Below are 17,431 nucleotides of genomic sequence, written 5' to 3'. Positions count from 1 at the left end.
TCCTGCCAAAGTCTTTTACGTTGGCAGGATGACAGGCTATCCAATGGACAAGACACTTGTGATCTCTGGCTTATACACCCTAGTTTGGGTGTTGTGCTTTAAGAATGTCAGTAAACTTCAGAGAAAAAAGCAACAAACCTTCCATTGTGGCTCAGACTAAATAGTAGATACAGTATATCTTTTTTATGTACTAATAGTATGTCATTTTTATGGATTAATCTTATATACATTACACTATTTTAAGACTTATCTTTGTATATGTAGGCTAGATGTCTATTGGAGCAGATACTTTCATAATGCATGTGCACTTTTAACTCTGAGACCCTTTTCATACTGCAGTCTCTATAAATCCATTAAAATTGTATATTTTATTGTACTAATCAGTTCTTTTTTCTTTTTTGTAGTGTGGATCCCCACTTTGTCACTCTGCTGACCACCCTGACTGTGTCGTTGAATTTCGACAGAAGGTTTTCATCGTGACACACCCAACCATGGACAGGAAGAGGAAGTGGGTGCCGGGCTTTGGAGCTGTGCTACTCATACTCATGAGTCACATGACCTCAGCGCTGGAAGTGCCTCTTGATCGTAAGTATTGTCTTCATCAATATCACAGATTGCCAAAATAGTACATTTAGAAAACGTTTTAACCAACTGTTCTGCTTGCATCAGCACTTCATGCTCAATGGAAAACTATAATGGAAGTTATTTCATATTGTGGAACATAATGAAGAACATTACAGCCTCTATGGGCCACTAAAGGGGCTTTAGAGTAGCTGCAGATTGAGCAGCATTTACTGGTTTCTTGTGTTTCAGCTTTGCATGTTTCGGCATGGAATTAATTTAATGGTTTTCAGTTATGAAATGCAATTCAATTTCTATATATCACACATCCTGTGTGAAATTATGTCTTCAACTACTTTTCTTGCATTGATTGTACCTGCTTGGTTAGTCTTAAGCCATAGAAGTCAAGCTAAAATCATAAGCAGGCTCAATATGATGCTTAAAAGTACTTGAACGTGCGACTATTTCACCTGAACCTGTGGTTTACTCCTTTGCAAAAACTAACACCTTTCCTCAATATTCTATCACTGTGGTACGGCGTGTCATGGTGGACAAAAAGCTAAAGTACTGGAAGGATGTAAGTTGCCACAAACACTGCTGTGACTTCTAGTGTTGAGTTTTTGCTGTTAAAATTTATTGAGACTTGCTTTTGTGTGGATTCTAGCAATGTTAGATGTGCATGCAGTTATCTCAACGCTGTTACTGTGTGAAGTGACTTGCTTGTTTTGGAGTGGCGCTTGGTTTACTGCCAGTTCATGGAACTGTAAGTTCTTATGAGATTAGATACTTGTTGTCCCTTTGTTTTGCAGCTCCAGATGGTGTTACACTTGATTGTCAAGTTTAACTGAATGCTTGCTGCATGTTGCTTGCATATCCTTGATTCTATAAGTCCCAGGGTGCTATGTTTACATGTCATTATATGTATCTGAACCTTTGCTTCTATTCATGTTTCTCCAGTACCCCAACCCCCCACTATAACGCTACAGTCCCCAAAGGATTACATCTTTGATCCGCGGGAGAACATTGTCATCCACTGTGAGGCCAAGGGGAAGCCTCATCCCAGGTGAGGCGATCGCTCCTCCAACCACATCGATGCTTGTTTATCAGAACATGTGCAACAGACAAAAAGTTTGAAGGACAAAAAATCATGAAATAATGACGTGGTCTAGGTAAGGTAAGGTACTCATTTACATTTAGCTTTATGGTTCTCTATGTGAAATCATACATCTGTTTCTGAGGGCAGCTTAACCTGGAGTGGTGTGGAAATATGAATCACCATAGCAACTGTTGTCATGGAGACCACTTGAGAAACACACCTGACAGAGTGAATTATACACAGTTTAGATTTGCCACCAGCCTCTGAGTCAAATTATTTAGAACCTGCCAAACTCCCCACAATGAAATCATGTGATTCAAATCAGTCAGCATGAACGGACCACAATGCATCTTGATTATTTGAATATGCTGTGTGTTTTACAATACAGTGATAATTGTTTTTGTCATTGATTCTAGCTTTTCATGGACAAGAAACGGGACCCACTTTGATGTAGAAAAAGACCCCAAAGTCCTGATGAAGCCCGGTTCAGGAACTCTGGTCATTGACATCAGCGGGGAAAAGGCTGAGGCTTATGAAGGAACATACCAGTGCACAGCACACAACGAGCACGGCACAGCTGTAGCAAACAGTATTGTCATCAGACAGTCCAGTAAGACTTCAATTACATTATTTATGTTGTTTTTTCCCAAAAGATTCTAAAGACTTTAGCCTCAACTACAGTATAAGTTATGTTTTATACTTAATGTTGGACTTAATGTTGGAATTTAACTCTTCAAACAAAATAATCGATTCCTAGTTTCCAGCATCCTCAAAATGCTCAATCAACCATATGGCTGTGCAGCTATGGAAGCCTGCAGTACCTTTGTTTGATGTTTATGTGACTCGCAGGGTCCCCCTTGTGGTCGAAGGAGAGAAATGAGGCCATCGTGGTGCAGATGGGGGTCTCCCTAGTGCTGCAGTGCCGACCCCCTGCAGGGCTGCCCCCTCCTGTCATCTTCTGGATGGATAACAGTGAGTCATTTGCATATATACACATCTGCACACATTGTACAAGGACATAAGCATTTCACATTCAAAAGAGCAATGCCAGACAAACACAGAAGGAGATAATTGATGGAATATAGTCCTGATGGACCCCCAGAAACCATTTACTGATGTTGACATGTTTTTCTCCCTGTCCTTCAGATTTCCAGAGGTTACCGCTGGATAAACGAGTGTCCCAGGCTCTGAATGGGGACTTGTACTTTTCAAATGTTCTCCCAGAAGACAGCAGGCCTGACTACATCTGTTATGCCCGCTTCCCTCACACTCAAACCATCCAGCAGAAACAGCCTATCTCAGTCACCGTGCTGGACAGTAAGTCAGGACAATCAATGATCTTCCAGGATTTAAATTGTATCTGGTTAAACCATGATTTTCTCCCCTTTTACAGTCACTTTTAATTTTCTTTCTTGCATTTCTAGATGTTTTCACTACATTGTATGATCAATGAGATCTTGTGTTGCTCCTGTTTAAACACCATATGCTGCTTATGCAAATCTGTCTTAGCCTTGATGATTTTTTTGCCGTTCTTCCTGTATTCTACCTTTTCTGAGCTTAAAGGGCTTCTAGCAACATTTGATTTTACAATGGCCATATCTCAGTGTCACAATCATGTAACTGTTATTCCGATAATGTGTCAGTATGTGTGAGTTTTTGCAGCAACACGATATTATTCTGTACTCACAATGCATTTTCCACAAGCTAATGCATTGGTTGATACACTGGGAAAAAAAGCCATTGTAAAGTAAAGCATTTCCGGTTTTCTTTCCTAGTTTTGCATGCTTATGCTTTTCTGTTATATTACAGTGGAAACAATGAATGAGACTGTGGCTGCTTTATACAATATCACTGATTTCTATAGTGGTGAGTGCTGCTGGTTTATTCCCATTCAGCCCCCTCCGTGTAAACCCAGCCCTGTTTTTACTCCCTGACCTAACCATACCCAACATAAAACCTTTAATTGTTGCCTCAGTCCCTTCCTTGGTGACTTTATTAACAAACTCAACATTATTATCTTGTCAGTCTTTTTGTGGCGTATTTACTTATGCAACTTGAGGGTCTAAGGATAGAGAGGGATTTTTGTCAATATAAATAAAAATGACCTGACTATAATGCATGATACTTATTACATGGCAAAATATCAATAACCATGATTGTCTTTGTATGCTAATACCATAAAGCCTAAGATGGTTTAAGACTGAGCATGCACAACATTAAATGTCAGCATCTCTCCTGGAATCATAAATATGCATATGCAATTCAGACTGATGTCATGATCTGCGCAATCAAGCGCACCCTCAGTGATTATCCACTATGACCCCATATGAAGCATGATACAACACATTATTATTCTAACATGGCATTGCTGACCTTGTTCAAAGAAGTCTAGATGCTTCCATTAAAAACTTGAGGGATGTGTAAAGCTGTGGGGTGGCTTTTTGCCAAGAACCCCTGTGTTGCCATAGCAACGAACTGACATCTACTCCTCCACTTCCTCTTGCTCTCTGATTCTGAGATTCTGCTCGTATATGATGAGGTTTTAAGAAGAAAACTGCTGTTACATTGTATTAAATCATCACTCATTCACTATCCCTTTAATGGACTTCATGCCAAATCACAATGTGACTCTTTCTACCACCTACTCCATGAGAATATAATTGGCCCTCTAAACTCATGGTGTCACCTAACTCATTTGGGGGGTAACATTGTGGTAAGAGAAACCTTCAAATCTAATGTCTCTGGGTCTGATTTGATCGTATGCCCTCTTGTGTTCAGACAGCCCAGAGGGGGAGCATCGCCCCGGTTTCATGATGCCTCTGGGCACCACCAGCAACAAGATGGTTCTGAGAGGGGAGATTCTGGAGCTGGAATGCATTGCTGAGGGCTTGTAAGTAGACATCTGCTGTAACTTGTATCTATAATCTACATGGAAGTTGTATTATACAAGAATGTTCTTAATAAGAAACTGTCAGGGTATTCATTAAACAAGTATTTGATGGCACAGAAAACACAATGCAGAAATAGCACAAAAAGAAACATCTTGTTGTAATTGCCACTATGACAGGCCCACTCCAGAGATCTCCTGGCAGAAAGATGGAGGAGAGCTGACGGGCAGTAGGACGTCCTTTCAAAACTTTCAGAAAACACTCAAGATTTCGGATGTGAATGAAGCTGATGCAGGGGACTACCGCTGTGCAGCCACAAACAAACTTGGCACTGCACACCACGTCATCAAGGTCACTGTCAAAGGTATACAGTTTAACCTGCTTATTTTCTTGTTTCACTCTAATGATGCACTGTAATTTAATTATATTGTTACATCAGAATTGGGTTGTAGCCTGTAGTTTTGGAATTGGAAAGTAAACTAATTGTAGGGAGTCACAGGAGTGATTAGATTCAATGTTGATATAAATATAATTGAATTCAGAATTGAGTCACCTTTAACTGACATGTTTTAATTTTACATTCAGAATGGATGCAAATATTTCTGCATCCCTAAACATTATGTATCAAATGGCTTAGTAAAGTAATTCTCTGAAAAATCTAACTCTGTCTTCTTTATTTCTGTTTATCATCCACAGCGGCTCCTTTCTGGGTCAGCGCTCCCAGGAACCTGATCCTCGCCCCGAATGAGACTGGCATCCTCACTTGTCGAGTCAATGGAGAACCCAAACCGAAGATCACCTGGTTTGTCAATGGAGTCCCTATAGAGAGTAAGTAAAATGAGACTGTGCTTGCAAAAACAGAATATACTACAGCAGCAGAATTGTAGTGAGAATTGACCAAGCAGTATTTTTTTCCACTTTATAGTATGTTATAGTTTCACACATATCTGCTGATCTCTACAAACACAAAAATAAAATGCAAAGATGGAGAACTTGTGTCGGAAAAACGATAGGTATACAATATATCCTGTCTCTCGTCTTATAATAGATGCACCGGAGGACCCTGGTCGGAAGGTGGATGGCGACACTGTGATTCTTAGCAACGTGAAGTCAGGCTCCAGTGCTGTCTACCAGTGTAATGCATCCAATGAATTTGGGTACCTGCTGGCAAATGCTTTTGTCAATGTTCTCGGTGAGTTACACTTAATCTGTTTTGCTGCAACTGTAAACAAAATTTAATTGGAAAATTTGGATATACAGGCCAGTGTGTGAGTGCTGATTTAGATAATATTGTGATTCTTCCCTTAGCTGAGCCTCCAAGGGTGCTCACTCCACCCAACCGAGTATACCAGGTCATCACCAACAATCCTGCATTACTTCACTGCGCCTCCTTTGGCTCACCAATACCAACCATCACATGGTAAGATTGAGGTTTTCTGTGACTTTTATTTGGAATAATTACATTTAAAAACCTTGTTGAAAAAAATACTTTTTAGCCATTTCCTTATGGATTTTGCTGCACAACACCATTAAATACTAAACCCATGTTTTCTGTTTCAATGTAGGTTCAAAGACAGTCAGACCAGCGTTAAGAATGGTGACCCTTATGTGATCCATGAGAATGGTACATTGGAGATCCATGTGGCCCAGCCTCTGAACAGTGGAAAGTACACCTGCATTGCCACCAACAACCTGGGGATCAAAGAGAATCATGTCTACCTGGAGGTTAAAGGTCAGATATGGACCAGTCACAACTATACTAATATAGTGAGACTGGTGGTTTAACTTTTAGCCTGTCAAAAATACTACTATAGCTCATAAAGAGATGATATTTTAGACCTCAATAGCCATTAGGTCATGCGGCCATCAAGCTGTATTATTTTTTACTATTAACTTATTGTCTCCATCTTCCAGAGCCCACCCGTATCCTGAAACAGCCAGAGTACAAGGTGGTGCAGAGAGGAATGAGTGCCGCATTCGAGTGTAAAGTCAAACACGACCCATCCCTCATTCCCACCATGACTTGGCTCAAAGACAATGGAGAGCTGCCCGATGATGAGAGGTACAATGACCTTGAGACTCAGAGATTAATTCATTTTAACACTTCTATGCAAGCTCAGAGAAAGGAAAAATGCATTATCACTCTGTGATACTCTGTTATCAGGTTTGTGGTGGACATGGAAAGTCTGATCATCAAAGACGTGACAGATGGAGATGAGGGCACCTACACCTGCATCATGAACACCACCTTGGACCAGGACTCAGCCAGTGCCATGCTGACTGTCGTAGGTACGTTCACAGTTGAACATGCATTCAAGTGTCTGCACTCAGCAGGATGTCAGATGTCGGACGTTGTTTTATTGATTTGAAAAAAATCTTTATCAAACTTCAGCAACAGTGAGTGTGAGTTCTAATCTAATTTAGTGTCACATTACACGGTATTGTGTAAATGTGTTTCTAATATCTGTCACTAACATCTATCTCTTCTTGTACTTTACTTTTGCTTCTCGCTGTCTCAGAGGCTACACCTACTCCAGCTATTGTCTACGGTAAACGATGTCCATAGATTAGGATTTTGTAGCCTCCTTCAGTCCTTTTTGTAAAACCGGCAGCATCCATTTCACCGTATTTTTATTTAATTTTATGTTGATTGTTTTTTGCTTTATTTCATATTGTACAATTTGATATGAATTTATTTTTATGTAACATGAGGTATGCATTTTACAATTTTAAAAGTTTTATTTCATTGTGAAATGCACAGCATCTGTGTACCTATGCTTCACCCACACAGATGTTTTCACTTACCCTGCCTGATTAAATCTCTTCTCAGGTCTTTGTGGGCATGTGCAGACTGTAATTGATTGCAGAGGTCTAATCAGTCAGAAGGGAAAACACCTGTGTGGGTGTGCATGGTTTTAACATGTTTAATTGCATGAAATAATGTTACACTTTTTTAATACGACCATAAGAAACAAGGTATTCTTGACAAATAACTAAATACGAAGAAATAATGTTAATTGAACATTCGGCAGTGATATGTTTGTCCACAGTAGTTTCAAAGCACTTTCAACTCTTTGTTAGTTTATTTGTGTTCCATGGGCATTTTCATCAGAAAACTGTTCAATTACACATTTTTGACCTTAATTAGATCTAAAGCTACGGTATGCATCAGAGTCAACTTTTCAGTCTAACTAGTAGCAAGGACTAGCTGTAATCAATAGCAGAGAGAGTTTTCATTGTTCTGTGGTCCTGGTCTGCTTGTTGCGTTTGCAGAGAAACCTGACCCTCCAACTGACCTGGAACTGACTGACCAGACAGAGAGGAGCGTTCAGCTCACCTGGATCCCTGGAGATGAACACAACAGTCCCACCGAGAGTATGAAATGTTATAATGTTGCTGCTTTAGTTGTTTGGCAGCAAGTTTATTGAACTACACTATACTACACTTTTCCACTGCCACACTTGAACTTAGACACTATAGTCAATGAATTTCAACCTTTAAATGTTGTTAATTCAGATACAGATATAGTTTAGGTTTCTTAAATTAGCAAATGTGGTTTGGGGGAAATAAACAAAACAAGAACTTGATAGTTGGCATGATGAGCAATGAATTATCATGGCTAAATATACACACTTTACTTAACCTATTAGAAATCATCATCAGAAAGAAATGTTTTTCTGTCCTGTTCCTTTGACACAGTGGCTGCTTTCGACAAAAACATTCACAAAACTCTGTGAATGTTTTTTTTTTTCTTCCCCAGAGTTTCTGATTCAATATGAGGATCTGCTCCACCAGCCAGGAGTTTGGATCAACCTGACAGAGGTTGATGGTACTGGCACTACCGCACAGTTAAACCTCTCTCCATACGTCTACTACTCCTTCAGAGTCCTAGCCAAGAATCATGTTGGCTACAGCGACCCTAGCCTGCCCTCGAGCCAATACAGAACAAACCCTGCAGGTAATAAAAACCTCCAGAAAAAAAACCTTTTACAATATGTAAAATGTTAAAAAAAGACATGCATGATTGAACCGTCATTTTTTGGTTTTCCCAGCTCCTGATGAAAATCCATCAGATGTTCAAGGAGTAGGAATAGAGCCTGGCAACTTAGTTATCTCCTGGACAGTAAGCTATAATTTTGTTACATCAGAAATAACTTGCTGAATGTAAACTTAACTCTAGTTAATGCAGTGTAATTAAAGGCTTGGCAAACATTTCACCACTATATGTATGTATATATTTTTAATATGTGTCGTTTTTCAGCATCTGAAAAAATAAATATTCTCTGTACAGCCACTGACAGGATTTCAGTCTAATGGGCCCAGTCTGCAGTACAAAGTACAGTGGAGACAGAAAGACTCAGATGAGGATTGGATTGAAAGGACTGTGGCCAACGTTTCCCAGATTGTTGTGTCTGGAACTCCAACCTATGTGCCCTATGAGATCAAGGTTCAAGCTTTGAATGATTATGGCTATGGGCCAGAGCCTGGAGCAGTGATTGGATACTCAGGAGAGGACTGTGAGTGAACTGATTATCTTTTACTTTTTAGGGTTCAAAAAGTTTTACAGCATTTATTTAGCCATCATTGGTCACAGCTTCACAGATTCATTGTGAATATTAAAATATTTTTGAGAGTCAGTCGACATAAAGGCCACTTGCCATGCCACTTCTCAGGGGAGTGATTGAAAGTTCACAATTACCACTTTTGACCACTGAATTTGATTATTTTAACACACTTTTCATAAACTTGACATCATGACAAAAGTCGTTGTCATAATTTCTTTTGGAAGACAAATGTAGTACTCCATTACTGTGGTGACTTGACACTATATTTTAACTGTTTTTCTCTCTCTCATTGCTCTGCAGTGCCTTCATCTGCTCCTGATAGTGTGCAGATCATGGTTCACAACAGCACACTTGCAGAAGTACACTGGGAGCCAGTATCTTTACCCTCTGTCAGAGGGAAACTACAGGGATACAAGGTATTCTTTCATAAATGACTAGCGTTTACTGCCGTACTGTGAAGACAGAAATCAGAGAGAAATGGCAGAATGTATCAAATGTATCACTTTACATACTTGCAGTATGCAAGTTATTGCCTACTTAAAATGTACAGCTCAAGCCTTTATAACTCTTAAATATCTGTACACTATTACTTCATAATGTGCTTCTAAATGCACTGAAAAAGCTAATAAGTTTGATCCGTGGTTATAGCTTCATAGTCAAAGAGGCACTTCAACCATTTGCTTTCATCATATAAGTCATGTAAATGACATTTAAGAAATGAAACAGACCCCCAGAAATCCATGTATTGAAGTCCACCAACTTGAATGTTGATTAAAGTGTTTCCACCATGTGGACACTATTATGTTGTAGCAGTCCCTCATTCATTCATTCATTCATGGAGAGCAGCTTGGTGGTTCCCCTCTCGGCCAATCCGGATGTGACGACGACGCCCATTCCTGAAGGCATAAGAGATGTGGAACTGCTCACCCAGGGGCATTCTGACCCTTTCTGCATTCAGAGCAGCACTCACACTTTGATACATAGTCAGCCCAAAACTCTGTTTTTTAGGACCCCCTGAGATTTCTTTGCTGTCTCTCTTGTTGCCTTAAAGTGTTAGAATTGTTACTAAACCCAGAGAGAATGTTGTGTTGTTAGTGCCTATAGCAGCACAGTCTGGTCTAATTTGCAAGAGTTCCTTGCCACTCAATTACCTGCTGCCTGTAGGTTTATTTGTTTATGGTTTTGTTTTTATTAAACCAGCTGCCCATTATTTTATTTTTTACCTTTTATTGGAGAGGCATTATTTCACTGTTAAATAAAGTCCAAGTGTTTTTTTTTTTCATTTTGCTGTTGGGACCTAATTCTTAGGCTCCTTTTCTTTGAGTTGAGACTTGGGAAATCAGTACCGCCACAATATGACTTGTACAAGTAGCAAGATAACTTTAAAAAAATCTTAGTCTCTTGCTGTAAAATGTCTTATTTGTTCATTCAAATTTGTTTAATGGCATGTTGGATGTCATGTACATTCATTTTCGTCTTTTATTTTACATGTTGTCTTGTCTTTTTTTACAAGCTTGAATTAATCTAATCACACTGTGTAGGTTGACATTATGAAACAGGTTCTGTTTGAAAGGCTCTCTCAAGCCAAGCTTTTCATCATAAGCCTATCTGCATGTGTGCATGGTACCCTCACCATGGTGATGAGAGAAAAACAGATTTATTGTGCACATCAGACTAATGTAAGTATTAACTTCTGGTGTCTTTCCTCCAGGTATACTACCGCCGCGAGCGCGGCTTGCATGAGACAGAAGTGGAGACGGAGCAGCAGGAGCAGGTTTTGACATTTAGTGGGAATCGTAGTGAGGGACGTCTGCCAGGCCTCGAGCCTTACAGTCTCTACAACCTCTCCATCAGGGTCCTTAATAACAAAGGAGAAGGGCCTCCTAGCCCCAGCAAGAGGTTCGAGACACCTGAGGGAGGTGTGTATAGCTAACGTTGGCTGACATGGTAGTTCTACTGGCCCCAGCATCATGCATATAGACAATGGATGATTTTCTGTTAAAGGTCACCATGTCACTTTTCATGTAATTCTTCTGCCAGAATAACCCCCCGGCTTAGTTTTGGAAGTCTTTGGAAAATTCTTGGGAAAAGTACTTTCAAATATTAATTAGGTCATCACTTTGAATTTGATTGCACTACATCAGCCTCTATTTGTTGATACTTACTACGAATACTACATCTGCTGTTACGACTACTATCAAATTCACCATAACAACCCCCAATCTATCCCAGCAACAACCCAGAGCATCCATGAAAACAACCCAACAAACTTATAGCTACGCCCTTGCAACCCATCATGTTCCACCCTTGAAACCTTATGGAACACCCTAGCAACAAAATGGCCTAACGCTCATACAGTCCGTGTTCTGCTCCATAGCCACTATCTTATGCTAATAAAATATATAGAATTACAAAAATACAGTGAGTGCATGAATGCATCATTGACAATATTCCCAAAGCATTTAGAAATTTGAATAAAAATAATATACTATATATAAACGTCCCTTGAATGGGTTCTGTGCAACGTTCTGATCCTGACTGTGGTTGTGGGTTTTTGTTTTCAGTCCCAGGGCCTCCTGCTTTTCTGAATGTCATAAACCCTGGTTTGGACTCTCTCACTCTTGAATGGGGCCCACCAATGAAAAACAATGGACGTCTTGCTGGATACATACTGAAATACCAACCAGGTAGACTTACCAGCTGCCTGACACACTGCCTGTTGTGTTCTATGCAGTATTATGCAGTATTGTGCAATGGATTGTACATTTCTAACATCAGCCTTTTCTTCTTTTAACTTATTCACCCTTTCTCTGTATCACTGCAGTCAACAACACCAATGAACTGGGACCAGTTAAGGTCAAGAACTTCCTAGCCAATGAGACCACCTTTACCTTGGACAACCTGAATTCCAGCATGCTCTACAGGTTTACTTTAAATGCAAAGACAATCAAGGGCTCTGGCCCCACCATCACAGAGGAGTCCTTCACAGCCATGGACACAAGTGAGTTATTTAAACGGTAGCCATTTAGCTTCATCTGTAGCAAATTACATGGACAATAGGAAGAAAAGGTCAAAGTCCTATATCGGTGGCATTTAAGCCAACAGAATGTGGAGGGCAAGGGTCAGAATCCCAGTGACCTGAAAGATATTGGGGATTCCTGTGAGTTTAAAAGTACAACCATGAGCTCCTACTGCATTCCACACCTTACACCCCCTCTATCTCTTTCTCTTTTTTTCTTCTTTCTGAAGTGCGTACTCAGCCCACTGTAGAGGCGGGCAAAGGTAACCCAAGTTTGCCACTGGAAGCACCTGCATGTTATCCTTACCATCAGATATTAGAAACAGAAAAAGAGCTTAGCTTAGATGTTGCCTTTTGTATAATTGTCCCTGCATGTTACTAAGTTAGCATGTCTGAAAACTTCCTGTGTAAATAAATAGGGTTTAAGTGTGACAGACTTCCATGGCATCTGCAAGCAACCATGCTTGTGTCCTGTTTTGAGAGAATAGGTTACTCTTATTGCAACATAGTTTAAAATATCTGGTTTCGTAAATTAGCTGTGCTTGCAGTATTTACATCCTTGTATTTGCTTTCTTCAAATGAACATATTTTCATTTGAAGCCTCGAGCATGATGCTTGTGAATGCGTATGTTTCAGTCCAGTACTAACACAGTTTATATATAGCTACTGATAAACTTATGGATTGTGTATGTACGTAACTAGAATTTTATTTAAATACTGTGTGCCGTAGTGCTGTGATTCAGAGTTGGTCAATTTATTGACTCTGAACTTAACTCAGAATCTCAGGATTGAGAGGTGTTGCAACGTGTTTTTACTCGGCATGCAACTTTCTCTGTAAAACGGAGGCTATGCAGTTTTTACTGTATGGCGACTATTGTGGTGTGTATATGTGTTGTCTCACTTTTTCCATGTTCTTTCAGGCCCCACAGAGCCCCCTCACCCAACCTCCCCCATCACTCAGTCTCCGCCTCCCCCGTTTCACAAGGGTACAAGTGCACTCCCTGTGTCCCCCTTCTATCCCAAATATCTGCACATATTGCTCTGCCTTGCAAAAAATGGTCAATCTCAGCAAAGGAGTTGGTTCTTTTCAAATAATAGTTTAATTATTGGCTTTAATCAACTTTTTAAAAGTTCAGTAAAGTAGATGTCTATTTTTCTCTCACCTAACTGACTCGTTTGATTTCTTTTAAAAGACTAATAAAGTCCTCACTGAGATGACCATTTTTAGCAACTATATAACCAACCTGTTTCTATGTGGTGGCAGGATTTTATTCACTACTCTGACACTATTCTTTTACATTACAAAAGCAGTGTTGCCATGTATTGTATAGTGGGACATTTTTCTAAAACTAACATACTAAGTGGGACAGAAACAGCCAGATGTTACCTGAATGTAGTAGATTTGTAGGCACCAGCTTTATCCTGAAGACTGGAATATTGTATGATTATTTCTTTAGAATGTTATTTTTACTCCTGTACTTAAGCTGCCTATCATTATTTCAAAGGTTATTTCATATTAAGGTATTTTAAGGAGTTGGGAAGGTGACTTTTGAATTAAAGCCCTTGATTTTTATTTTTTTTCTCTCTTGTGTGCTCAGTGGCACCTATAGGCCCTGCGTTTGGCACAGTTAACACATCTGTGTCGGAGGACGGTGCAGTGATCAGTTGGGATTACTTTGGACACCATAAGAATGTATATGTGGAATATATTGTAGAAAACAGTAAGGCTTCACTTTGTATTTGCAGTCATCTTAAAACAGTGCATGCAGTGATTGGCTTTCTGTAATTGAATCAGTCTGATCATAAATACTGTCCCTGAAAATAGGTCCCTGAATCTAATTCCTCTCCATCCACTACACCAATTCTAGGTAAAGAGGACTGGAAAAAGGAGTTGGTTAACGGTTCACACTGGCATATGATAAAAGGTTTAAAGCCGGGGACGTCCTATAGAGTGCGCGTGGTAGCTAGAGACCCGGCCGACCCGACTGTCCACAGCACTGGGGAAGTGTTGGTTGCGGTGCCAGGTGAGGCGGCATGCCTCAGGATAGATGGTCTTTGTGTTGTTTAATTTTGCCCGTGTCATTTTCTCATCCCCTCTCTGTTTAAGCACTTACTCATTATCAGACATACGATGCTACATTCAGATGTGAATGTACGGTAGTTAGTTTGCTAGTTAGTGTACCAGCATGTCGCCATCAAGTTGGTCTAATGCATGTCAATTAAAACCATTACTAAGAGGTCCATTATTTTACTGTTGTGGCTTTTGTTTGTTTTTGTCATGTTTACAGCGGCTCATCATTTCATATTAACCCATTTTAAAATGTCATTTGTGTTTACAGCATCTTTCAATCTCAGTGTTGCTCAGCATGAAGAAAACAGACTACACTCTTTTTTTAGCAACTTGGATTGAGATTTGACTTGACAGCTATTGCTTACAATTTGTCTCATCTTTCCTCACTATCTGTGTGTTCAGCTGTACCCAGCCGGCAGGTTGACATTGCCACCCAGGGATGGTTTATTGGACTGATGTGTGCCATTGCTCTTCTCATCTTGGTCCTACTCATAGTGTGCTTCATCAAGAGGAACAAGGGTGGCAAATACCCTGGTAATGTGCACATTTTCACTGTAATTTTAAGTGTATTGACATGTGTGGATGAAATATTGAGGAAATAAACTGTGTAATCTTCAGTGAAAGAGAAAGAAGATGCTCACCAAGACCCCGAGATCCAGCCCATGAAGGAGGATGATGGGACGTTTGGAGAGTACAGGTGAGAGAACAGACAGTAAAGGCTAAGATAGGACCACACCATACATTAGTGTGTGTAAGATTTCTTTTTTCATTCATTGTGTCCTGACTTGCCTGTTTGTATGTAGAACATTTTACCAGGCTGCAGAGACACTCTCCCCACCAGACTTCATTACCAAACACTCCATAGAGGCAAGGAAAAGATCTGCACTACTGTTGATTCTTATAATGACCAACTCACCTGCACACTGGCCATCTAATCAACAGCTTTATATAATGCATAACAAGTAATCTAATCTCTGGCTAAGTCACTTTGTAACTGTTCTCAAAAAGATTGTAAAACAAATTCCATCACATTTGACAGTTTTCCATCACATTTCCACATTTTTGTAGGAATATCTAGAATTCTATAAAATCTAGAAGGCTACTCAGGATTTTGGAGGCCTACAAGTTGGTATAAAGTAGTTGCTTTGAATGAACTATGTAATAACTTAATATGGATATCATTGTGCTTTAAATGTTTCCATATGCATGCTTTGTCATGTCTGTGTCTAAAGTGCATAAAAGACACTCATTGTGGCTCATGAATTGCTTTTCATATGTCCTTCCATTCTTATCTTTGTTGTTTTTTTGCGAGTTTAGGTCTATGGAGAGGTAAGACGAGATGTGGCATAAAAACGCCATGCATGCAAGCAATGTTTCTGACTTTGGTGCAACTAAAAGCAAGGAGAAAGCACATCAACTGATCTGGTTTTACTATGTCATCATTCTCACTGGCATAGTCAAAACCATAACCACAGTCATGACATTAACACTAAAATTTAACATTTAAAAGTACTGCTTCTATTTCTATAGCTTCATTTAATTTTTAAGATGCAAATGCATTGAGCTTGAAAATGGAGTCGAAATGTATGAGATTGTAGAGCTTGCATAGTATTAACAGGAATTGGACGGTTTTTAGACCAAATGAACATACTGACAGATGGTAACCGGTATCTTTGGGGGGGGGGGGTGCATTTTTGATTATTGCATGTAAACTGAAAGCATATTGGTTGATTTTATTCCAAATATTGTACATAAAGGTATTGCAAGAGACTGAACAGCACGCATTTGCAAAATCCCCTTTAGCAGTGGTCACTAACCCTAAAACTGCACCCAGGCTTAAAACAGCACTAACACTATAGATAATACTATACAATGCTATAGCTATGTTTTAGACATTCCATTGTTTGGCCGTTGTGCATTATAATAACACTTTAGTAAGCAGTTGTGTACCTGTTGGCCTATGGCACAGGGGCCCTACAAGAACATTTGTGCTACACTTGAGCCCAAACTGTGTACAAAACACAACAGCAATATATGTGTTTATTATATGTGGCCTTTGTATGGTGGAAAAGCCAGACTACTCATGTAAAATGCTAATGCTTGGATAATAGCCTGTCCTCTGTGGCACCATGGTTTCTGACCACTGCAGAAAAAGTTCAATAAACTGCCTAAATTGTTTTCTCAATAACCTTCCTTCCAACCTTTCCCTACCCTGTTATAGTGACACAGAGGACCACAAGCCGCTGAAGGGCAGTCGGACGCCGTCCAATGGGACGGTGCGCCGTGACGAGAGCGACGACAGCCTGGTGGACTACGGGGAGGGCGGGGACGGACAGTTCAATGAGGACGGCTCCTTCATCGGCCAGTACAGCGGCAAGAAAGAGAAAGACACGCACGAAGGCAACGAGAGTTCTGAGGCCCCATCGCCCGTCAACGCCATGAACTCGTTTGTCTAACAAAGGGGCCGCGGCCTGGCTGCGATGGTTGCTATGGCCCACGCCTTGTCACCCTGGCAAATGTGACCATGGGGACTGTCTCTGCGGTGACACTTGCTAAGGTGACAGTCGTCGTGGACACCTACTCTCACCATGGTGGCTGTCACTTCGGTGGCCATCCCCATGGCTGCCTGTCACCAAGACTGCTGATAACGCCCTCATCTCCACACCCGCCAGCCCCTGTCACACTGTGACCTCCTCTGATCAACACACACTCAACATGGCAAATGACCGAACCCCGCCGCGCCCCATCGAGCATTGAAAGAAGGTGTGAAACGAGGGATGCAAGGACTCTGAGAAGGAGAGAGGAAGCAATATAGAAAAGCAGAAGGAATGTACCAGAAGAGTTGTACCACTCAGACTGAGCAGAAGTGGCCACGTGTGTGTGCGTGTGCGTGCGTGCGTGCGTGCGTGTGTGTGTGTGTGTGTTAGTGGCATTTGATCTCCTTTGCAAACATACTAAACATGATGTATCCAAATATATATTTTATCAAAGTACAGTACACAACCCGCAGGCAGGCAAATATGCATTGAATCACACTCATGAACACCTGCATGGAGTAAATCATGATTCTATTAAGCATTTTACCATCCTCGTGTCAGTTGTTGCAGAGGTGAGCTGTGTGAGACTGTATATGGTGCACGCCTACTAGTGACTGGATTATGCCTCTTTTATTGTGTTTTTTTTTTGTTTTGTTTGTTTTTCAGTCAAAGTGTTCAGTGGCGTATGATATAT

The 17,431-nt window shown here is 40.4% G+C and overlaps 1 protein-coding gene across 1 annotated transcript; it reads left to right on the top strand.

Moving 5' to 3' along the window:
- Window positions 1–410: 410 nt before the first annotated feature.
- Window positions 411–17,190, top strand: nrcama (neuronal cell adhesion molecule a). The gene is made up of 30 exons (XM_035679276.1): window positions 411–585; window positions 1,121–1,138; window positions 1,519–1,624; window positions 2,074–2,267; window positions 2,507–2,629; window positions 2,804–2,974; window positions 4,436–4,547; window positions 4,725–4,909; window positions 5,242–5,373; window positions 5,594–5,737; window positions 5,854–5,965; window positions 6,111–6,277; window positions 6,460–6,607; window positions 6,710–6,834; window positions 7,065–7,094; window positions 7,819–7,920; window positions 8,306–8,503; window positions 8,598–8,668; window positions 8,837–9,062; window positions 9,411–9,526; window positions 10,822–11,029; window positions 11,675–11,797; window positions 11,935–12,111; window positions 12,360–12,392; window positions 13,050–13,115; window positions 13,728–13,850; window positions 13,998–14,153; window positions 14,603–14,734; window positions 14,819–14,897; window positions 16,422–17,190. Exons 1-30 carry the CDS (start codon window positions 492–494, stop codon window positions 16,654–16,656), a joined length of 3,906 nt encoding a protein of 1,301 aa, XP_035535169.1. The 5' UTR covers window positions 411–491; the 3' UTR covers window positions 16,657–17,190.
- Window positions 17,191–17,431: the final 241 nt, after the last annotated feature.

The sequence above is a fragment of the Morone saxatilis genome, unplaced genomic scaffold (assembly GCF_004916995.1).
Source record: "Morone saxatilis isolate NCDOM2014 unplaced genomic scaffold, NCSU_SB_2.0 Contig10, whole genome shotgun sequence".
NCBI lineage: Eukaryota > Metazoa > Chordata > Actinopteri > Moronidae > Morone > Morone saxatilis.
The sequence above is the reverse complement of the archived record's forward strand: the minus strand, read 5'-3'. Positions and strand labels throughout refer to the sequence as shown.

Coding starts and splice junctions, on each gene's coding strand:
- nrcama (XM_035679276.1), top strand. CDS start 492: ATGGACAGGAAGAGGAAGTGGGTGCCGGGCTTTGGAGCTGTGCTACTC. Junction 5,966..6,110: donor CCAATACCAACCATCACATG/GTAAGATTGAGG, acceptor GTTTCAATGTAG/GTTCAAAGACAGTCAGACCA. Junction 8,504..8,597: donor ATACAGAACAAACCCTGCAG/GTAATAAAAACC, acceptor TGGTTTTCCCAG/CTCCTGATGAAAATCCATCA.